Here is a 23419-nt window from a genome sequence, read left to right on the forward strand (position 1 = left end):
CTCTTTTTGTAGAGGGCAAAATTATTTCAGGAGTCCCCATAGCAGACTTTCACTTATGTATCATTGGTCAGTCCTGGTCACCCTCACATCCCCAAACCAATTACTAGAGAGGGAAATGGAGTCATGTTGGAGCAATCCCTTGACATCCTTTGGAGTTGGGGGATTGAGGTCCTCCCGGGAGTGAGTTGCCTCCCTGAATAGTGAGCCTTACAAACACAGGAAAAAGGAAGGAATAATTCTTGAGTATGCAGCCATCCGTGTCTGTCACATTACTTTACCCGTGAGTATTTTTACTACAGAATATGGTAGTAGCATTATTTACATTTCACAGTGAGTCTTTTCTCTGACATAAAGGTGCTTAAGCAGATCCATTGCCAACAGATACTCAACAATAGTCGCAGGAATAAGCAGAGAAGAGAAAAACATAAAAAAAGGTTGACAGAAAGAGAATTGCTCTGGGGAATATGATATGAGGGCACAAGCGTCATATGGAGAGAATTTTACCAACTGGCTGCCAGATGTGGGCCTGCCCTGGGCTGAGGCACAGCTGGTCTGCCCTACAGTAAATCAGATGTGGGAGGCAAGTGCCATCTGGCACATAAACTTGGCAGAGCCTGGAAAGACAAGTGAACTCACGTGTAAAGTGCTTATTATTATGGATGAACATGAGTGGAGCCCTGGCATTAGCAGCAGGGCGAGCTGTCTCCTTCTCCTTGGGTCTTAGGTCTCATCTTCTGCTGCTGCCACAGCGTGGCCAGCCGAGGGACTCCCTGGCCCTCAGCACCTCTCCTCTGGTTGAGGCTGAACTGTGCTTTAGTTATGAGGAGCTAAGGAGTTTGGCCTTTTAATCTCAGCCCTCATTTAGCATTTCTTCCCTTTCTCACCCGTCTTTCCCTTGTACACTCTTCCTAAGAGTTTGTTTCTCTTCCTTGCTAAGCTTCTCAAGTGCAGGGACCAGATCTTGCATATTGTATTCGCCGTTTCTGCTCCTGGCATTCTGCCTTGCACAAAGTAGGTGCTCAATAAGGCATTGCAAAAATGTCTTTGCCACAGATAAAGACCAGAGGGAATTATTGTGAAAGCAGTGTTTCCACCCGCCATTCTTTGCATCATTTCCAATTATCTGTTGATTGGTAACATCTAAGAAGGATCACAGCAAATATTATACATGTTTAGTGCACATTTCAGTTTGTTAACCTTGCCCTAAAGGATTCTGTTAACCATAATTCTGATATATCCACTACTGAGAATCATAAAATGTTCGAGCTGAAAGACACTCTAGAGGTGAGCATTTAAGAGGCCCAGAGATTTGAAGGACTTGCACAAGGCCATATTGGAAACAGAACAGAACAGTTATCTATAACCCACCTTATTCCTGCAAGAATTTAAGCTGTTTTTTTTTCTTTTTTCTTTTTTTTTTGAGACAGAGTCTCACTCTGTTGCCAGGCTGGAGTGCAGTGGCACGATCTCAGCTCACTGCAAGCACTGCCTTCCGGGTTCATGCCATTCTCCTGCCTCAGCCTCCCAAGTCGCTGGGACTACAGGAGCCTGCCACTGTAAGCTGGGTTTTAAGGATAAGTAAAACATAAGCTAGCAAAATTACAATTAGGAACAAAAGAAGAAAGAGCATAACTTAAAAATGAGCTGAGAGTAAGATCAAAATAGAAATATATACCAAAAAGGGCACCTGCAACAGGTTAGCCCCAAACTTGGCTCTAAACATGTAAATACCAAACCAGGAAAAGAAACCTCATTACATACAACATTCATGATGTGTGTGAAAGTAAAACAGACCAGTAACTCCTAGAAGTTGAATCACTGTCGGTACCAGTACTTGACAGGCATCACCCATAAAAAGAGCTCTGTGGGTTATAACAAAGGTCCTCCACGATATCCCAGTGATGCATAGAAAGAGCATCCCTTAGTGCAGGGCTGGTAGCTGATGACAACTCAGCAAAGCTCATTCTGAAAAAAGCACTCTATGTGGGTGTAGGGGAGAACTAAGAACCAAATCCAGGATTACCAGCGGAAGAAAAAAAGCTTGCCAAATTGAGATGTGAAAGAATTGAACTCAGAATTCTGTGACATCAGGAGTACAATAATAATTACTGTTCTTAATTATGACCCAGAGGCACTGTAGGCTCCAAAGTATTTTCTGAATCATCTAAGAGATTTTTTTTTAAGTTCAATCTGGTTTCATATTAATTTAGCACTTAATTAGCTACTGTCGTCTGTTCTAGCTGTTATTTCATATGTTTGTTTTATCCCCTTCAATTAGATTGTCATTTTCTTGAGGGCTGGGGTCTACATATAGAGAAAGTGCCAACTTACTTAACAAATGTAACATGAATTTCCTAAAGTTGACTATAGAGGTGAAATCTCTGCATGAGGAAGGACTGCTGGACTTTTTAGCCCTGATTCTTTTGAGCTCTTTGTGAATTTCTGTTTCTATCATGAAAATAGGAGGTGGTACTGCTTTCTCCATTAATACTATCCCTTATTCCAGTCCCTTAACATCCCATGGCAGATTTGAGACTAATTTTGAATATTAAATAACACCTTATAAAGAGGCCTAAAATAGTAAGAGGAAAATAAATATAGCATGTGAAACTATAGAATCTAGTTTACAACCATTACCAACCATGACTAACATCAACATCAACAGGAACTGGCAATGTAAGTACTGGGAACCCAGATCTGGAACCAAACTACTTGGGTTCAAATCCTAGCTCTACCGTTTACTAGCTATTTAACTTTGGACAGGTTACTTAACCTCTCTGTGCCTCATTTTTCTCATCTTTAAGAAGATAATTGTACTTACCTCACAGAGGTATTGTGAGGGTTAAATGAACACTTATAATAGTGCTTGAACATAGTAAATATATATTGGCTATTAATATTATAACTAGGTACTTTTTATAAGCCACACACTTTATATATAATATTTGTTAATTTAATCTTCACATAATGCTCTACTTCAGTAGTTCTCAAATTTTTTGGTTTGTAACACTCTTGAAAATTATTGAGAACTCCAAAGGACTTTTGTTTATGAAGGTTTTATGTATATATATTTACTGTATTAAAATTAAAACTGAGATTCTTAAAAATATTAATAACTAATTTAAAATAATGATGAGCCCAATGCATATTAACAAAATAATATAATTACTATTTAAAAAGTATCTTTTGAAAACAATTTTATGAGAAAGGGGCATTGTTTTACATTTTTGCAAATTTCTTTAATGTCTGGCTGAATAGAAGATAATTGGATTCTCATAATTGCTCCTGTATTCAAGTTGTTGCAATATGTTGTTTTGGTTTAAGTATATGAGAAAATCCAGTATCATATAGACATGTAGTTGGAAAAGGGAAGAGTATTTTACTAGCCTTTCATTTAATTGTGGCTCTCTTTGTGATTCTCTGTACCAAAACTTTACATGTGGTAGTATTTTATAGGTTAGTGGCCCTGGAATCTGAAACCAGATCAATGAAATTTTCATCCCTTGTTACATTGGTCTGTCTTGCACTTTAAACAGATCATTTACCTACGCATGACTTTGTTACATCATCTACTGGCCACTGGGAAAATATTGATTCACTGAGTCATGTAGATCAACTAAATTTTGAAACATTCACATTTGTTAGTATCATCACCAGCAGAGAGCTCTGTCTTTTCTTTCTTTCCTTCTCTCTATCTCCCCGCTCCCCTTCTCTTTCTTTCTTTCTTTTTGAAATTGGGTTTCACCATGTTACCCAGGTGAAATCCTAGGCTCAAGTAATCCCTTTGCCTTGGCCTCCCAGAGTGTTAGGATTATAGATATGAGCCACTGCGCCGAGCTGGGCTAGTGCTTTTCCTTGAGACAACCACAGTGCTTCTGAACACAGCAGAAATGTTCCCTGCATACTGTCCATTTTGTCACACAGAATGTTAAAAAGACATATACTCAATGGTTGCGATTTAATGAAAGTAATACTTATTACTGATCCATCAAGGTCATTCTTAAGGACGTTTTTTTCTGTAAGTGCAAGAAATCCAGTGCTTAGTAGTGTGGCACTCTTATCTTGATTGGTACTAGGGCACCTGTAGTAGTTTCACCCGCTATTTCTTTTGCATCATCAGAGCAAATGTCAACCCAGTGAAAAAGGCAAATAACATCTTAGTATTATTATGAAAATTGTTTTATCCTAGTGGACCTTCCAGAAGATTCTAAAGAATCTCCAGAAGTCCAATAATCATACTTTGAGAAACACTGCTTTAACCTTCTACCTCCTCAGGGTTACTGCAAGCTCATCCAGAATCTTTTACGTCCAGACCGAATAGACTGAGAACTAATCCCCTCTCGAATCTACCCAAAGGCCACTGTATTAATCCATTCTTACGCTGCTACAAAGATACTACCAGAGACTGGGTAATTCATAAAGAAAAGAGGTTTAACTGACTCACAGTTCTGCATGGCCAGGGAAGCCTCAGGAAACTTACTATCATGGCGGTAAGGGGAAGCAGGCATGGCTTACATGGCAGCAGACGAGAGTGTGTGGGAAGTGAAGGGAGAAGATCTCCTTATAAAACCATCAGATCTCATGAGAACTCACTCACAATCATGAGAACAGCATGGGGGAAACCGCTCCCATGATCCATTCACCTCCCACTAGATCTCTCCCTCAACATCTAGGGATTACAATTCAAGATGAAATTTGGCTGGGGACACAAAGCCTAACCATATCAACCATAATCTGAATTTTCCTTTTCTGTCTCTTCCTTAGATATTTGGTGCTTGAAAGGATAAGGCTCTTCAAAGTGAAAAGAGACCATGTTTACTCACAGAAGCATGGCCATATTAGACTGGGTGTGAACATCATATAGTCAACATCCATATAGAGGTGCTTACAGGCAGTGCCAGGGAGGATGCTCATTTATGTTGTCAGCGCCCTCTTAGAGACAGATCCTGGCCTAGTGCCAAGCCCGTTGTAGCATAAACACTGCCTTGTAAGGGTTGTTCTTGTAGTCTCCACATCAGCAAAATGGGAATGGTGGCGCCAACACTGACATTGTCTCTGGAGAAGAGATGGGCTTTCAGAGGCGTCATCTATCATCCCAGACCTTCATATGCTTCTCTCTGACAAGGATACCCATGTGCTCATATCTTCAGTCTGTGATCATGGTCACCATTCATATGCTGATCTTTATCCTATTCAGAGCAGTGCTCAGTTGGGGATAGGAAGGTGGGGGAGAGAATGGGGGCAGTGTCATATTACAAAATAAAGACCTATGGAAGCCCTGGGCAAGATAATAAATGGAGTGATCTTTCAAAGCAGGACTATTTTGTTGCAGTTGAAAATAAAAACAAATATATAATAAACACTTGTGTGCCGCACTAACCAGAATTGACAAATGCGAATGTTTTGTCATATTTATTGTAGATCTATTTAAATAAAAGAACTAAAATATTACAAGTAAGATTTTAGTCCCCTAAGCCTATATTATTTAAATATTCATTTCACATTTATTTTGAAGAATGGCAGAGAGCTGTGTGAGGAAAGTGCAGAGGAAGATAATCACCCTCTCCTCCTAGCAGTTCAGCTTTCCCAAAACTTGCCTGCCCACTCAGCAAACAAAAGCAACACAATTTATGATAGTTGCCCCTTGGAAGGCAGTTTAGCAGCCAACCTCCCTTCCAACCCAATGTGCCCGAGCCCCCCTTTCCAAAATGCCAGCCACACAGGACTCTTTCTGAGAGGAGTTCTGGAAATTATAATTTTCTGGATCTCATTACATTTCATGGGTGTTTGGAAGCTCATTATAAATTGGTTTCCCATGCACCGTCTGGGCCTGCACATTCCTTTTGTCTGGTTGGAACTACTTAAGCCTAGCAATCCCCACACGGATGACTTGGCCAAGCAAATGGCAATTGTCTGTGTCTACAGCTTCAGGAGTAAGAGAGAGCACAAACAACCTAGTTTTGCTTTTTTTTTTCCTCCCCATATCTCCACAGCTAACAGTAAATCAGATCGCCTGACATTTCTTTTTAGCTGCATCTGAATCTAATGCCCTCAGCCTAGAAATTTCCGTTATATCACCCAGTGCATGGCAAGAGCAATGGGCTTTTCTGATTAGTGAAGCTGAAGAGTAGAAATGAATCACAGCGCCTTTGTATTCTAGAACATGAGTCTGGGATGAATGAATGCGGGAGGTTGGCCAAAACACAACCCCGGCGACTCAATTCTTAAATGATTTACAATGAACATAAGTCTGGGGACTTATAATGAATAAATATCTCCATTTAATAAGCATTAAAGAAAGAGGTAAGGTGGAAGGCCTAGTAAGGGACTGGGAAGCCACCTGCTTCTGATAATTTCAAAATCTCAGTTTCCCTCTCTGTATGATGGACCGCTTATCCTCATTGGCTCTTCTAGGGCTATTGTGAGCAGTATATTTTAGAAGTGACTGAAGGTGGTTTGAAAAATACCTTACAACATATCAAAGGCAATTTCACTGGGTCAAGACTTGGGCTTTATACCATAAAAGGAGAAAATAACAGCCTTAGTCTCCCAGATCAGCTAAGCATCCAACAAGGGAAGCAGGAATTATTCTGGCTCTTTCAGAAAGTTGGAAGGAATTGAGGGGCTCTTACAAGCCAAATGGGATAAGAGGTAGAGCACTAAACTTTCTGTCATTTGAGAATCAGGTAAAGCAGGACAGGATCCTAAGAACATCTAGAGAGAGGAAGAAAAAATGCACCAATAATTTGCGTAAAGTCATTGTACTGGTCATAGTTCTCCAGAGAAATAGAACCAATAGGATACATATAGGTACATAAGGGGAGATTTATTATGGGAATCAGCTCATGTGATTATGGAGATTGAGAAACTCTACAATATGCTGTTCCCAAGTTAAGAACTAGGAAAACTGGTCGCGTAATTCAGTCCTTGGCCAAAGGCCTGAGAATGACGTGGGAGTAGGGGGTGGGGGAGGTGTCTACTGATGTCCCAGGGCCAGATAGTATGCATGTCCCAGCTCAGTAATTGAAAACTTGCCTTTCCTCCACTCTCTTGTTCTATTCAGTTCCACAGTGGATTGGACGATGTCCACCCACATTGTTAAGGGCAAATCTTTACTCAGTGTATTGATTCAAATACTAATCTCTTCCAGAAACACCCTCACAGACCTACCCAGAAATAATATTTTTCTATCTGGGCATCCCTTAGCCCATCCAAGCTGACACCTAAAATTACCATTAAAATCATCAACTAATAGGCTTGGGAAAAAACTTAGGAACGGCCTGATTCAACCTCCAATCCAGATGCCTTCCACTCCCACCTCATTCCATCAGCTGATTGTCTAGCCTTTGCTTGAAAGTTTCCAGTAACAAGGATTTACCACCTCTAGAGACAGCCCATCCCAGTTGTGGGTATCTTGCATCATTATGGATTGTTTATCAAGTCTCCCTCACAAAGCATTATTGCATTGAGTCCCCTCATCTCTGAATCCTTCCTCTCTGAACATGCCACAGTTGCTCTGTGTCCCCAACAAGGTGTATCACTCAGAGCTGTGCTTGGCACTCCAGAAGGGGCCTGGCCATCTGTGTGCAGCAGGGACTGCTTATCAGCAGACTTCTCTATGCTCTCTTTGCCTCCTTCTATACCTCCTATCTGAGTGCTGTGTTGGGGAGGGGGAGGGCTGAAAAAGGGAGGAGGCAGGAAGCAGTGTTGATGATACCTTGGTAGATGAGACAAGGGCCCTGCCTTTTTCCTTTCCTGTTTCCCTTCCCTTCCCTTCCCTTCCCTTCCCTTCCCTTCCCTTCCCTTCCCTGCCCTGCCCTGCCCTGCCCTGCCCTGCCCTCCCCCTTCCCTGCCCTCCCCTCCCCCTCCCCTCCCCCTCCCCTCCCCCTCCCCTTCCCTTCCCTTCCTTTCTTTTTTGAGACAGAGTCTATTTCTGTCGCCCAGGCTGGAGTGCAGTGGCACGATCTCGGCTCACTGCAAGCTGCCTGCTGGGTTCACGCCATTCTCCTGCCTTAGCCTCCCAAGTAGCTGGGACTACAGGCTCCCACCACCATGCCTGGCTAATTTTTTTTTTTGTTTTTAGTAGAGACGGGGTTTCACCATGTTAGCCAGGATGGTCTCCATCTCCTGACCTCGTGATCCACCCGCCTCGGCCTCCCAAAGTGCTGGGATTACAGGCGTGAGCCACCACTCCAGTCCGGGCCCTGCCTGTTTAACTGTAACCTCCACACTCACCATTTTACCCCTTCTCTACTCAGGGGATTTGTGCCTGCTCTTTGTGTTTGTGACAAGCATTGAATTGTCAGAGAAGTTTGAACCAGAGTGATTCCATCTTGAATAGGGGCTGGATAAAATAAGGCTGAGACCTACTGGGCTGCATTCCCAGGAGGTTAGGCATTCTAAGTTACAGGATGAGATAAGAATTCAGCACAAGATACAGGTCACAAAAACCTTGTTGATAAAACAGGTTACAGTAAAAAAGCTAGCCAAAACCCACCAAAACCAACCTGGCAATAAAAGCGACTTCTGGTCATCCTCACTGCTCAGTAGACACTAATTGTAATGCATTAGCATGCTAACAGACACTCCCACCAGTGCCATGCACCATGGCAGTTTACAAATACCATAACAATGTCAGGAAATTACCCTATATGGTCTGAAAAGGGTAGAAGAGGAACTCTCAGTTGCAGGAATTGCTCACCCCTTTTCTGGAAAACTCATGAATAATCCACCCCTTGCTTAGCATATTAACAAGAAATAACCATAAAAATAGCCAACCAGTATCCCCTGGGGTTGCTCTACCTATGGAGCAACAGTTCTTTGTTTCTTTACTTTCTTTCTTTTTTTAGACTGAGTTTCACTCTTGTGCCCCAGGCTGGAGTGCAATGGTGTGATCTGGCTCACTACAACCTCCGCCTCCGAGGTTCAAGTGATTTTCCTGCCTCAGCCTCCCAAGTAGCTGGGATTACAGGTGCCTGCCACCATACCCAGCTAATTTTTGCATTTTTAGTAGAGACAGGGTTTCACCATGTTGGCCAGGCTGGTTTCGAACTCCTGACCCCAGGTGATCCACCTGCCTCAATCTCCCAAAGTCCTGGAATTACAAGCGGGAGCCACCACGCCTAGACTGTTCCTTTACTTTCTTAATTAAACTCGCTTTCACTTTACTCTATGGACTTGGCTGAATTCTTTCTTGCACGAGATCCAAGATCCCTCTCTTGGGGTCTGGATCTGGACCCCTTTCCGGCAACAGAATCAAACATTCTGAAGATAGTGATTGAAGATTATATTCTATAGCTGGGTAAAACCTGAACAAATCATAGCAGATCAGAAGGTATCTTGGTCCAACACTGCACAATCTCTATAGTGCAGTGGTCCTCAAAGGGTGGGCATTGGACTAACTATACTGGCATCACCTGTGAACTTGTTAGAAATGTCAAAGGATCCTGTCCTCAAACTATCATATATAGCAATGTGTGTCTGCGTGTGTGTGTGTGTGTGTGTTTAGAGATGGGGTCTCACTCTGTTGCCTAGGCTGGTCTCAAACTCCTGGGCTAAAGTGATCCTCCTGCCTCAGCCTCCTGAGCGTCTGGGATTGCAGTTGTGAGTCACTGTGCCCAGTGCAATCTGTGTTTTAACAGCCCCTCCAGGTGATAGTGATTTGAAAACCACTAATAGACTAGATGCTGTGGTGGCCCTCCCGACAGGCATGTGCTTAAAGAACCTGTGTACTCCTTCCTAGCTGTTATGGCTGCAAAAGGCTCAAGGTAGCTCTTTTCCTTTTTTTTCTTTTCTTTTCTTTTTTTTTTTTTTTGAGACGGAGTCTCACTCTGTCACCCAGGCTGGAGTGCAGTGGCACGATCTTGGCTCACTGCAAACTCCGCCCCCCAGGTTCACGCCATTCTCCTGCCTCAGCCTCCCAAGTAGCTGGGACTACAGGAGGTCGCCACCATGCCTGGCTAACTTTTTGTATGTTTAGTAGAGACAGGTTTCACGATGTTAGCCAGGATGGTCTCAATCTCCTGACCTTGTGATCTGCCTGCCTCGGCCTCCCAAAGTGCTGGGATTACAAGTGTAAGCCACCACACCTGGCCCATGGTAGCTCTTTTCTTGACAGAACTGCCATTAACCAAATATGGAGCCTGCTTGCTATGGGAGTAATATAATGCACCCCTGCTCCCCCATCCAGAGGCCAGTGACTGACATGGGGTATAAAAAGGCTGGCCTCTTGCCTCAAGGGCAAGCTCTAGAGCACAACAATTTGTGCTCTAGAGCTCTGGCTGAGGCCAGGCTGATATAAAGATCACCATTTGTTGAGCTTCTCTCCTATCCTATCCTGCTTGCTTCTCTCTCTCTGTCTCTTTTAAGAGACAGGGGTCTTGCTATGTTGCCCAGACTAATCTTGAACTCCTGACCTGAAACAATCCTCCTGCTTCAGCCTCCCAAAGTGCTGGGATTACAGGCATAAGCCACAGAGGCTGGCTGCTTCTCTTTATTTCTGTGAGCACTTCCTCAATAAATGATTTTGATAAGAATCCCTCTCACAGACAATGTTGTTGCAGGAATTTGACTGAAAACAATAATACAAAATTGAGGAATTGAAGGATTTTTTATAAAGATGCTTAAAAGTTCCATGTGAGTACTTGAAAAATATCTAGATAATTATGTAGAGTGTGATTTTTACTAGCTCTTGTTTGTAGACATAGTTTGGGAAATGCACCACCACAGACACAGAGAGGAATACCGGGGACAGAATGGTGACATTTAATTTCTTTACCTGACTGAGTCCTTAGCATTCCAGGAAGCACTTAAGCATCTTCATTAGTTCATTCTCCAACCTTCAGTGAGGGTGGTGATTAAGGACTTTGGGCTGATAAGTAGAATGAATCACAACGAGGTAAAATGGCGGCTGAAAGTCAGTTGCTGAATACAAATGAGATTCTACCCCCACCTTCATAACCCAGCACTTTCTCTGATGATCTAGAGACGTTCATTAGAAGCAAATCCTCACCCCTCTACTGCTATTTTCCTAGAATTGATAGGAAGAAAATTTGGCCAAATAAAATAAGAAACTAATAACACTTAATGAAAACAATCTGATGTTTTCATCAACTTTAAGGTTTGCTGTGGTTGCATAGAACAAAGTAGAGATTTGACAGTTATCTGGATTATTTGGGCTGCATGGTTGTAGGTACACAAATGGACTAGACTATATCAATCTCTAGATACATGAGACCCTGCGGAAACTTCTGGGCCTGTTTTAAGTTGGGTCTAAAAAGATGCTGCTGCACTAAGGCAGAAAGAGGGGAAAGGCTTGACCTTCAGTGGGTAAGGTGACTTGGACTTGGCCAGGGCTGGTGTTGCTCCTGCATCCCCCAAACACTCCCGTCACTAGACTAGCTGGGGTGGATGAGATGCTGAATCGATTGGTTGTGTCTGATTTGGAGGCTTATTTAGCTCTGATCCCTTGTGGGAAGATAAGGTGACTGGTGGATGTAGTCTCTTGGCTATGGTATATAACTATGACCTTTTGTGCTTAGCTTGGGGAATCATTCCATTCAGCAAGCGCTTTTTAAGAATTGAATCCTGATGATGTACCAGCCAGTGTACCTAGTGCTGGGGATACCCAGTTGAATGACACAGACAGTCCTTGACTTCATGAGTCAGTAGTGAAGCAACAGTTGTCCTCAGTTGTCCCCATGCTGAGGCTGCACAGAGGGGCAGGCCGCGCCTGGCTGTTGGCTGGGAGAGAGGGTTGGGGAAGGCATGGCATAGAAGTCTTTTCTAGTAAAGTGATTCTTAAACAGTCTTGAAGGATAAGAGGAATGGGTCAGAGAAGAAAAAGTGTGTGTGGGTAGAGTGGGAGAGGAAGTAGAATGCCATTCCAGGAGGAAGGTGAAACAAAGTAATTCTTCTTGTAGAGGACTATGCAAACTAGGCGTTCCTGATAAGTCCTGCTCTTGCAAACGAAGCAGGGCGTTCCCGATAAGTCTTGCTCTTGCAAACGAAGCAGGGTGTTGGGGGCTTGTTTATGTGTAAACATCTTGAAAATCCAGAAAGTCAGGGAAAGGTCAGAAAAACAACAATGTGTCTCGTGACTTGGCAACATTCCACAAACGACTGTATAAAATAAAGCTGAGCGCACCATTCCAGGCGGCTGCCATGTTTGTCTTGTCTTGTGTTGTCTTGTGTGTTCATTCCTTTGTTTAGGAAACACGCGGACCCCAACATCTGGCGCAGCGAGCAGGGTCCCTGGCTCCATGAGAGCAAGGAACCGGAGGGGGAACACCCCGGGCAGGTAAATAAAGAAAGGGGGACCCACGGGAAAATTATGGAGAATTCCACCTCTCTGGCCTCTGAATATTTGCGGTTACTCCAGGGATTGTTGATGTCTATAGGAGTAGAAGTTAGTTAAGGAACATAAGACTTTGAAGCGATTGTTTGCCCATGTTGAACAACATTGTTATTGGTTTCAATAACAAACCAAAGTGAGCTAAATCGAAAGGAATGGTTACAAGTGGTTAAAGCCCTGCTTCGAGCTCATCAGCGAGGGCAAACGATGCCTCTGACTTTGTGGACTTTGTGTAGTTCCATTACTCAGGCATTAGAGTTACTTAAAACTGACTCAGAGCGTGGCGATACTGCCACAGGAGGTGAGGCATCTGAAGCTTTAGAGAGGAATGATCCTAGAGAGGAACATATTTACGTCCCGGTTGTTGAGGACAAGGAATTGGAAAAAGAGCTAATGCCTCCTTCATGTGAAGGAAATTCTGATTTGCAGCACATTTTAGAGATGTTACAACAGTTGTTAAAATTGCAAGGTACCGCCGCTCCTGTTTCTCCTATCTCTCTGCCATGAGCCTTCCCTGTTACCTTCCCTTCTGCTCCTTTGGAAAAGGATTTCCCTTTGCCTCCACCTCCAACCTCTTTGCCTATGTCAGGTCAGGTTTTCTCTGTGTCTCTTCCTCCTGTAGGAGAAAATAAGGAATCGAAGGAAAAGGATGATTTCGAGGAATTAGATTTATTCCCAATAACACGGGCTGCTTTCGGCCCCAAAGCTCAGTTCCCAAACGGTGGCCAGAATGTGACTTTTACAGCCCTACAATTTAAATTTTTGAAGGAAATGAAAGCTGCAGTTTCTAATTATGGACCTCAGTCACCGTTTGTTCTTGGCCTTCTCGATTCCTTCTCTTTAGAACATGTGATGATTCCTATTGACTGGGAAACGTTGGGACAGGCTGTCCTTGATCGTTCGCAATGGCTTCAATTAAAAAGTTGGTGGTGGGAGGAAGCAAGAGTACAAGCTAGAAAAAATGCTACCCGAAATCCCCCAGGACCTACTGAAGAGCAGGACTTATCGGGAACGCCCTGCTTCGTTTGCAAGAGCAGGACTTATCGGGAACGCCTCGTTTGCGAGCACATAGTCCTCTACACTTCTGACTGAAGCATCAGGTGTGTGAGGAGCACGGGAGGGAAGACAGCAGCGGGATTGAGTCTGAGGAGGGAGGCAGGGCACGAAGAGTCTGAGATGCCATGGACAGCACTTTGGACTTTAATGTAAAGGTGATGTGAAATCATGAGAGTTACAAGATCAGGTGTTTAGAAAAAGATCTTTATGGCAGCAGTGTGGAAGATGGAGTGGAGGGGGACAGGCAGTGGACGCAGAGACAGCAGATAGAAGATTTGTGCTAGAACCCAGAAAAGAAGCAATGAAACTTGAATACAGTAGTATGATTTAGTCTGTTTCAGATCTTGATTTTAATTCCAGCTCCATCTAATATTAGCTGTGTGGCCTGTGACAATTTACCTTACCTCTCTAAGCCTTGTTTTTTCCTTACATAAGATGGCTTAATGTATAGTTGGGGGTATTAGATAATACCCATAAAGTGCTTGGTGAAGTGCCTGGAACACAGTATTCTCTGTTTTTTTGTTTTGTTTTTGTTTTTTGTTTTTTTAAGATGGAGTTTCACTCTTGTCACCCAGGCTAAAGTGCAATGGCACAATCTCAGCTCACAGCAACCTCTGCCTCCCGGGTTCAAGCAATTCTCCTGCCTCAGCCTCCCAAGTAGCTGGGACTACAGGCGCATGCCACCACGCCTGGCTAATGTTTGTATTTTTAGTAGAGACGGGGTTTCACCATCTTGGCCAGGCTGGTCTTGAACTCCTGACCTCGTGATCCACCTGCCTTGGCCTCCCAAAGTGCTGGGATTACAGGCGTGAGCCACTGCATCCGGCGGAACACAGTATTCTCTTAAAAAAAGCAAACCGTTATTCCTATTATTATGCAGCCGTCCTAACTTGGACCATCCTCCTATACCCAGACACTGAAACAAGGACTGGGGTGCAAGTAGTTTATTTGGAAAGTGATCCCAGGAAGCACAAGCGAGGCAGTGAGGAAAGTGAGCAGGGAAAGGCAGGAAAGCCAATAAAGGAGGTGTTACTGGGTGGACTGCTGCTGTGGGCGACTGGGGCTTATGTTTCCTGGGGACGCTCATGAGAACTGTGCAAATCACAGCTCAAAGTGATTCCTTTGAGAGATGGGAGAGCTGGGATATTTAACCACCAACTCCTATCCCTCATTGGTTGAGGGTTGCTTCTGCAGATCTTAGTACTTCCAGGCTGCTCTGTGCAGAGGCTGAACAACTTTCAGGTGGGACCACAAGTGCTCAGCAAGTCTGCAGCAGCAGAGATGGGTGCTTGAGATGGAAACTGCCATAGTGCAACTGGAACTATCCACTGCAGCTGAGGTAGACTCAGAGGTCAGCAGTGGGGACATGGACAGAGCATCATACCTGCTACAATGAAGTGAAGGGACAATTAAACAATATTTGGAATGTAGAATTAATAGATCTTGATGAGTGATTGGATCATTGAGGGGTAAGAAATAGGGTAGAGTCTTAAAATGACTTTTGCATTTCTAGTTTGGTTTAAAATTTGCAGTCCCATTTGTTGAGTTTAAAACCATTGCCAGAGGGGTGGTTTTGGCCATAGTGATGGCAGAGAAGAGGAGTTGCTTTTTCATTTGGGCATCCTGAGTTGGAGGTGTCTGTGATACAGCAAAGTGTCACACTGGGTTGGCAAATGGAATTTTCCTAATTCCATATTAAACTATGCAGGCTTCAGTTTGGCATGTTTGAAATTCTTTAAAGAGATTTTGTGGGAACAAATCCTGACTCTGATAATGAATGATTTCCCCCCTGCACATTTAATCTGGTGGTTTAAGTGATGGCTTTTAAAAATAGCCTGGTGTCTCTTTCTACCTGCTGTTCACTTATTAGTTGACTTTGAACGTGTTGGTGAATTCTATTGCAGATCGTCTCTCCTTGAAGAAAGGGAATAATAAACACCCTTTTGAGCTATTGCATAGCTGTTGAAAACCAAGACAGCATTTCAAAGCTCTTCTGAGTTGTTGCAGAGCACAGTGCCCCATCAAGTATTGTATTTCTTTGCTTCAGTTTGCTTTCAGAGCCTACAGCATTCCAATTATCCTATTATTGGATATTCAGTAGTAAAGTGAATATGCTTGTCTTCTAAAATGGAATTTTTAGATGTTAAAAGTTTGTATTTGCCAAGTGAAATAAGCCAGATATTTAGCTAATTATGGCATGGAACTTATCCTGATTATAAATATATATTTTTCCCTCTGTATGTGTGTGTGTGTATATATATATATATTTTATATTTGTATTTAGAGACATGCATCCTGTTTTTGCTCTATTTCAGAATGCATTTTTCAATAGATGTTGAAACCACTAACAGTTTAACTTTCTAAAGTGGTTTCCATATAGACATTTTATTATAGGAAGACGTGTAGAGAACATCCAAGTCAATGGGGCCAGAGACAGAAATGTGAAACAGGTAAAGCCTGGCTTTAGCTTTCTCTCTTGAGGTGACCTGTCTTCCCCAAGGGCTTTCTCATGTCCCAGTATTCACTGCTAACGTGCCCAAGGGTTGTTGGCCTCTACTTCCAGAGAGCTATCTGTGTTATAATCACAGACCTCTAAGGCTTGTGATTTTACCAATGACATTCACCTTAGCCGTGCTTGTTTGTAAAGTGTTGGCTACACATGAGGCTCTGGACTAGTTGGTGAAAGTGGAGGGAGTGAAGACAGCAAAGTGGAGGGATGAAAGTGGAGGGAGTGAAGACAGCAAAACAGGCTGGGCCTCCTGGGTCTACTGTGTCTGCCTCAGTGAGTGGGGCAGTGCTGATAGTACTGTGGAGACTGGCTCCAGAAGAAGGCAAGGAAAGAGGAAGTAGGATAGACTGTAGTGGGAACTTACTATAGGCCAAGAATTGTGCCAAGCATTCTGCATATATATTATCTCATTTAATTTAATAAAGCAATATATTTTCTTAAAAAATGTGCTTGAGAATAAACATTTCTGGAGACAAGTGAAAAGCCTCCCACACACAGCTCCTATTTCTTGGAGAGTTCCTGCTGCTGGCCCAGAGAGGAACCCCTCCAACCTTTTTTGTTTTTGCAAACAATGTTAAGGACTGAAATGAAAGGACTGTTTGATTTTTTTAAAGTTTCAAATCAAAACAAGGTCTGATAGTGGTTATTTTGCTAAGGAAAGAAATGATAGTGAAGTCAGAGGTTTTGAAACCCAAATTTTTGGAGTAATGAAATAATTTGCACAGTACAAAATAAAATAGTGACAATAACATTATTTTACTTTTGAAGGACAAAAGCAGCAAACGCATTCAGAGACTGGATGCTTTTAGACTGCAGTGGGATCATTCACTCTTCTGTTTTGCATTTGATGAGACTAGCTCCAGAAGAAAGTTTTAGATGTTATAATGGTAGGTCTACCTGGGAGTCTGTTCCCTGAGGCCTGGCCATCGTGGCTCTGGAGCTGTAATGTTTTCTTTCGGAATCCACGGTCTGGGCGGTCTGAGCTTGTCAGGCGCATGTGCGACTCCGTTGCCTGCAGAAACCGCTGAACTTTGCACAGGCCGTGGGTGGTGAAGCACTTGTGTGTACCCACCCTGCTGTTCAGCCTGGAGCCACCACTGGTTTCAATTATGACTTCAACAGGCAGCTTTGAGGGCTTCTCTATTCATTACAGTGCCACACACTCTATAATTAGTAATAAAGGAACAAAGGCACTTCACAAATATAAAGGGCTAAACAGTAATCATGCAGTAAAGGCAATGCATTGGGACTTTTCTACCTAACTCCTTGTTTCTTGCGGGTTAAAAAAAAAAAAAAAAAAGCAAACAAAAAACAACTTGTTTCATTACTTTGTTTTATTTTTTTGCACTGAATAACCTAGGTTTGAATCTCACCCTGGATACTTATTAACTGTGTGATTTTTGGCATTTTATCTCACCTTTTTGTGCCTCGGTTTCTTTATTTGCAAAATGGAGTTAATGATACTTCCTCTATCCTGGGGGTAGTTTGCTGATTAAATGAGATAATTCATGCAGAATGCTTGGTAAGGAGCTCTGCTCACACAAAGACTTTCTCAGTAAATGTTAGGTCTCATTATGATTATCATCATTTTAATTTCAAATGAAATGCATAGAGTATGAGACACAGGCATAGTACTCTTGGGTGTCCTTTTTTTAGACTTTCCATTATGTACATTTTCAAACACAAACAAGTAGAGATACTGGTGAAATTTCCCTATCTCACATGCACCTATACTAGCATTGACAATTATTAGTATCTTATCAAATCAAATCAATCTTGTTTCACATAGCTCCCTGGTTTTTTTCTAGAACATTTTAAAGCGAATCCCATCATGTCATTTTGCCCATAAATTTGAGTGGGATAGTGCTGATAGTTACTTTGGAGACTGGCTCCAGAGAAAGGCAAGGAAGGAGGAAGTAGGACAGAATTTAGTGGGAACCTATTACATTCCAAACGACTAAGATGTTAGTCTTTTTGTTACTAACACCCCGAATAAGCTGAGGACTCTTTGGGACTATGTCTTCTTCACCTCAAACTCCAGCTTGAGGAGGAGTACCAGCAGCTAGTAAAAGTTCTACAGATGCTTGTTTAATTAGTGAATGAACAACCCAGACTTAGCTTTCTTCACTTTTTGGTGTCTGCTCAATAAATATTTACCCAGAGAATAAATGAGAGCAGGAATTTTATAGACCAATGCATATGGAGATGCTTATAATTTATGAAATCAACACACATTTTTTAATACTTGAGTGACATTTTGCAACACTTGAAATCCCACAGGTTTAATATTGTCATGAACATTAATAATGCCCAGATAGTGAGCACTTGAAAGGTTTCATTCTGATACTCATATTATTTGTGGATGTCTGACTATAGGCAACTTCATGAAAAGCAATTAGCAGATTCTTCAAACACATGACAAATCTTTTATTACTGTGCTTATAAGTGACACGGTTTACAGAAAACCAAATGTAATTAAATAACATTGAACTTGAAATCTACCACAGAGTCAAGATATACAAGTTATACTTGGCAAGGCAAAATTTCTCAAACACTAGGTTGTTTCAGGTGAAAGATAAATTTCAATTAAGTAATTCCAACATGTTTTGTTTTTTGTCTTACAGACAGTTCCTTTGGCAATAACTTCCACTTTAGCTTTTATTATATAAAAATATAACAAAATTTCATTATATACAAACATTACATTACACAATGTACAAGTTAAAAACACTAAGAAAATGGCAAGCCGCAAGTGAAATTAAAGTCAATAGCATGATAAAAAAATTAAATACTGCACACATTTCATAAAAATTACATTAACTACATTTTTGTTTGCAAATACCAAACAGTACCAATGTGATTGGAAATAGCTTCCAACAACTTCATTTTAAGGCACATCTTGCATATTTATATATACAACACTGAAACCGGTCAATAACTTAGGGGCTTCTCGGAGTGACCTGTATAGGTGTGAAGACATGCAGCATGGGATTACACATTTTCATTGGCTCCCTTCTTCGGGGACAGGTACCTGCCAGGAGGGGACTGGTAGAGGGGTACCCCAATCTCCTGCAGGTCTGGGAGCCTCCCTGGACGGGGAGGGGAGAGCAGAGTGACTGTCGTGTCATAGTCTCTGTGCAGTACTTTCTCATAGACGCTCTGCAGCCCCACTGTCTTGGGCAGCTGGGCCTGGTAGTAATTGTCCCTGCGCAGAGGATCCCGAGGCAGGGACGTGCTCTTACAGAAGGTTGACATCTGGGCTGGTGGGTGAGGCGAGGGATGTGTGTTGGGCCCGCTGCAGGATGGGCTCCAGCAGCGGTCAGAGTGGCCCAGGATCTTACACTCAGCGGTGCACGCCCACAGTCCTAACACAAAAGGGAAAAGGAAACAGCATGACGATTATTCCTGAGATTATACATACCCAGGCTTCCATCTTCAGAATGTCAGCCTGGGTTAGGGCAGCTGAAAGGAAAGGCTGTGCACATAAAGATATACACTGTGTCTCAAGAATCGAAGGCACATTGCTGCTTCCTGTAAAGCCATCTTAATGCAAAGCTGGTCCAGCTTCTTCAGCTGGAAGTGAAAAAAAAAATTGATAAGCAGAACCCCCTTTTTAATGGCTAGCATCATCCACGCTGCTGCCTAACAGGATGAGGGTGTGCTTTATTCAAGAGCTGGAGTTGCCTCTACTTGGCATTTTGAAATTCACTGTGTGAAGCAGGCCAGGATCCGCAACTGGAGGAGTGAGAAAAAGTGGGGAAGAGGGAAGGGGGCTGGGAACCGAGATTGACAGGAGGCAAGCAGTAGTGAAGGGGAGGGAAGGGAGGAATGTCGAATTTGGCGGGAAATAAGAGTCCTCACCACTCTGCATGTGGTTGATGAGATCCTTTTTCAGAGCGTCCCCGCTGATGTCGGAATCGCTGTCGTTGAAATCACTGTCCCCTTTACCGCTGTCTTTGCCGCTGAACTTCTCTGCTTCTCTGCCGGAGATGGTGTTGAATGAGTGTCCTTTCCACACCGCCACAGGGGGCGCCGGCTCCTTTCCAAAACCCGGGGAGGCACTGTAGGGCTGCAGCAGGGAATAGGGGAATGGGGGTGGGGGGAGGGTTGGACAAGAAACAAACAAACAAAAAACAGGTGCGACAGGTTAAGTGTCTACCTGCATGCGCCCACCCTACCCCTCCAGTCTCCCTTCCCCCAGCCTGTCCGCGGAGCACGGACGGGGGCGCCCAGCCGAAGGAAGGCCTCACCTCGGCGTGCGCGCCGCGGAGCCGCTGCTGCCCCTCGAAGTGACAGGCGCTTTCCCCAGTGGCGCTGCCGCCCTCTGAGCCCGGCACTTCGGCCGCGGCGACCGCAGGCGGAGGCGCGTCCGCCGCGGGGCTGCCAAAGGGCGCTTTGCCGGTGCCAGGGAAGGTGAGCACGTCGAACATGTTGGGCCTGGGCCCGGCTCCCCGGGCGGCCTCCTCCGGGGAGCCGGGAGCCGAGGCTCCGCCGCCCGCCGCCCCGGGCCGCTCTTCCCGGAGGGCCCCCCCTTTGCGCACCTCCTTCTTGCGGCGGTTGCAAGTGGTGGCGATGGCGATGATGGCGGCCAGCAGCAGCGTGCAGCTCCCGGCCAGCACGATGATGACGATCAGCGGCGTGTCCCATTGCAGCGCTGACCCGGACGCCCCGAGCCGAGAGCCAGGCGGGCGGGAACGCTCCGGGCTTCCTGCGCTGGCAGGTGCAGCCAGCCCACGCCCGCCCCCTGCTGTTACCACGAAGCTGACAGTTGCGGTGGTGGTGAGAGGGGGACGGCCGCCGTCGGATATGACCAGTAGCGCCCTGAACACGCGGCCGGGTGGCTCCTGCGAGAGGTTGCTTGTGAGCACTATCTCCCCCGTGCGGCGGCCGATGGCGAAGGCTTCGCGCGGCTCCTGCTGCTGCAGCTCGAACGCCAGCTCCCCGTTGGCCCCTTCGTCTGCATCCCGGGCCTGCACACGGGCCACGGCAGTGTCCTTTGCGGTGCGCCCAGGCACCGCCACTTCTAGGGAGCCATTGGCTGGCGCCGGGTGCACCAGGACCGGCGCATGGTCGTTCTGGTCCAGCACGCGCACTTGCACTAGGGCGCTGCTGGAAAGCTGAGGGGAGCCGCCGTCGCTAGCTTGGATGCGAACGTCGAGTTGGCGCAGCGTCTCATAGTCGAAGCTGCGCAGCGCGTAGATGGCTCCGGTAGCTGGGTCCACCGAGACATAAGTGGACACGGCACCCCCGGCGCGGCCCACCTCGGCCTCCAGCAGCCGGTAGGTGACCTGGCCGTTGCGGCCCAGGTCCCGGTCCCGGGCGGCCACTGTGGCCAGGTAGGCGCCGGGCGGGTTGTTCTCGCGCACTGACACTTCATAGACCGGCCGCGTGAAGAGCGGCGCGTTGTCGTTCTCGTCGCCCACGCGCACCGTGTAGGGCCGCACGGTGCGCAGAGGGGGCGCGCCGCGATCCTCGGCCACCAGCGTCAAGTTGTACTCGGCGATGCGCTCGCGGTCCAGCGACGCCGCGGTCACCACCAGGTAGCTGCCCGCGTAGGCCGGCTGAAGCCGGAAGTGCTCGTGCCCATAGAGGGCGCAGCGCACCTGCCCGTTGGCGCCCGAGTCCCTGTCCGAGGTGCTGACCAGGGCCACCAGGCTCTCGCGCGCCGCCCCCTCCGGCACCAGCGAAGTGGCGCCAGCCTCCGGCGTCCCGGCTCCCGCAGGCGAGCTAGCGTCCGCTCCCCCGAGCGCAGCGGCGGCGGCAGCAGCGGCGAAGGGCGAGGCGGCCGGCGCGCCTGGGGCGGCCAGCGGGGTGATGGCGATGTCGGGTGCGTTGTCATTGACGTCGCGGATGCGCACGATGACCTTGCAGGTGGCAGCGCGGGGCCCTGGTCCGCGGTCCTGAGCCCGCACGTCCAGCTCGTAGGTGTCCTGACGCTCGTAGTCCACGGGCCCGGCCAGGGTGAGACGGCCCGTTCGCGGGTCAAGCCGAAAGAGGCGGCGCGCCTCCGGCGGGGTGCGAGCGCCAAAAGCGAACACCACGTCGCCGTTAGGGCCCTCGTCCGGGTCGGCCGCGTCTAGATCGAGAAGCAGGGAGCCCACGGGCGCGTCTTCCGCCAGTTCCACTTCGGCCACGGCGCCCTGCGGGAAGGCCGGGCTGTGGTCATTGGCATCCAGGACGCGTACGCTGAGGGCAGCCGTGGCGGAGCGCGGCGGGCGGCCGCCGTCCTGGGCTACCAGCTCCAGGCTGTAGGCGGCCTGGCTCTCGCGGTCCAGCTCCTGCAGCAGCACCAGGTCCGCGCACTGAGCGCCGTCTGCTCGCATCTGCAGCTCCACCCGAAAGGGGCTGTGCGGCTCGGCCAGGCGCACGCTCTGCAGCCCGTTGGCGCCCACGTCTTCGTCCACCGGCACCTCCAAGGGGATGCGCGTGCCCACGGCCGCACCCTCGGACACCTCCACCGGGATCTGGGCCCGGGGGAAGCGCGGTGCGTGGTCGTTGACGTCCCTCACCTCCACCTCCACGTGCACCAGCCGGAACTGCTCCTGCGAGAAGCTGACCACATCGAAGGCCAGCACGCACTGCGGGGCCTGGCCACACAGCCGCTCGCGGTCCAGGCCGGCGTCCCCGACGGTCAGCTGCCCGTCGCCTTCGCGCACCCGGAGCAGAGAGCTGTTGAATTGCTTCATCAGGCGGAAGCTTGTGTCACCCGATACTTTCATATGCAGGTCCTCTGCCAGGGTCCCGATGACCGTGCCGGGGGCATCCTCCTCGAAGGTGCTGTATCTGACTGTTTTGCTCTGGGCCACTGAGAGCACCCAGCAGAGGCTGAAGAGCTGCAAGGGGAAAAGGCAGGGGCTGCCCCAGCGCCTCACAAGACTCATGCCTCCAGCCTTAATTGCGATCCGAAAGGCTAAGGAAGAGAGTCTTCTCTGGTTTCCAGGTCGGGCGTGAGTCTCAGGCTCTCGGAATCACGCTCTTTGAGAGCCCTGTGCAGGAGAAGTCTGCGGGTAGCAGCTCCGCGCCTCCAGCCGGCTCTGAGGACGCGCAGACCCGCCCTCACCCTGCGCCTTTCCCTCCCTTACAGAAGCTGCGCCGCCTCGCGACGCCTTTGCCTTTATAGCCGCCGATATGCTAATCACCCGAGCCGGGCAGCCAATGGCCGCCTCCCCCTCGCGTCGCTCCTCCGCCTGCCTCTCACAATCCCTTTAATGTGGAAAGGCTTAGAGGGGAAAACAAGAAAGGAAAATTAGGGAATCTTTCTTTTGTTTAACTCCTTTTGCTTTCTCTCCCTTTTCTTGTCAGCACCCTGCATGTAGAGGAGTTGGCACAGAGCTCCAGGAGTAAAAGGAGCGGATGATTTTGTTAATTGTCGCCTGTATCCCTCCGTGCCGGCGGCTAGAACTAAGTGCGAACACGCTGGGATTTCACCCCAGCGACTCCAGAATCCCCCTTCCCCCAGCCCCTGCCAACACACACACTCTGCATTTTGCACCTCTGAGGCT

The 23419-nt window shown here is 46.5% G+C and overlaps 1 protein-coding gene across 2 annotated transcripts; it reads right to left on the minus strand.

Annotated features, from left to right (window-relative positions):
* Positions 1 to 18323: 18323 nt before the first annotated feature.
* On the minus strand, positions 18324 to 23006 carry PCDH8 (protocadherin 8). 2 transcript variants are annotated; one of them, XM_001084988.4, is made up of 3 exons: positions 20459 to 23006; positions 19779 to 19986; positions 18324 to 19282 (listed from the first exon to the last, which is right to left on the minus strand). In XM_001084988.4, exons 1-3 carry the CDS (start codon positions 22796 to 22798, stop codon positions 18909 to 18911), a joined length of 2922 nt encoding a protein of 973 aa, XP_001084988.3. In that variant the 5' UTR covers positions 22799 to 23006; the 3' UTR covers positions 18324 to 18908. The 2 variants fall into 2 exon arrangements, with proteins under 2 accessions (XP_001084988.3, XP_001085113.3); XM_001085113.4 differs by having other exon boundaries at positions 20168 to 23006.
* Positions 23007 to 23419: the final 413 nt, after the last annotated feature.

Source organism: Macaca mulatta, chromosome 17, assembly GCF_049350105.2.
Source record: "Macaca mulatta isolate MMU2019108-1 chromosome 17, T2T-MMU8v2.0, whole genome shotgun sequence".
Classification (NCBI taxonomy): domain Eukaryota; kingdom Metazoa; phylum Chordata; class Mammalia; order Primates; family Cercopithecidae; genus Macaca; species Macaca mulatta.

Bases quoted from the DNA above. Each gene is read 5' to 3' on its own strand.
- PCDH8 (XM_001085113.4), bottom strand. From the start codon at position 22,798: ATGAGTCTTGTGAGGCGCTGGGGCAGCCCCTGCCTTTTCCCCTTGCAG. The intron at 19,987-20,167 runs GTGAGGCCTTCC...TCCCTGCTGCAG, and splicing joins TCCGCGGCGCGCACGCCGAG to CCCTACAGTGCCTCCCCGGG. The intron at 19,283-19,778 runs GTGAGGACTCTT...CTTTTGTGTTAG, and splicing joins CATCAACCACATGCAGAGTG to GACTGTGGGCGTGCACCGCT.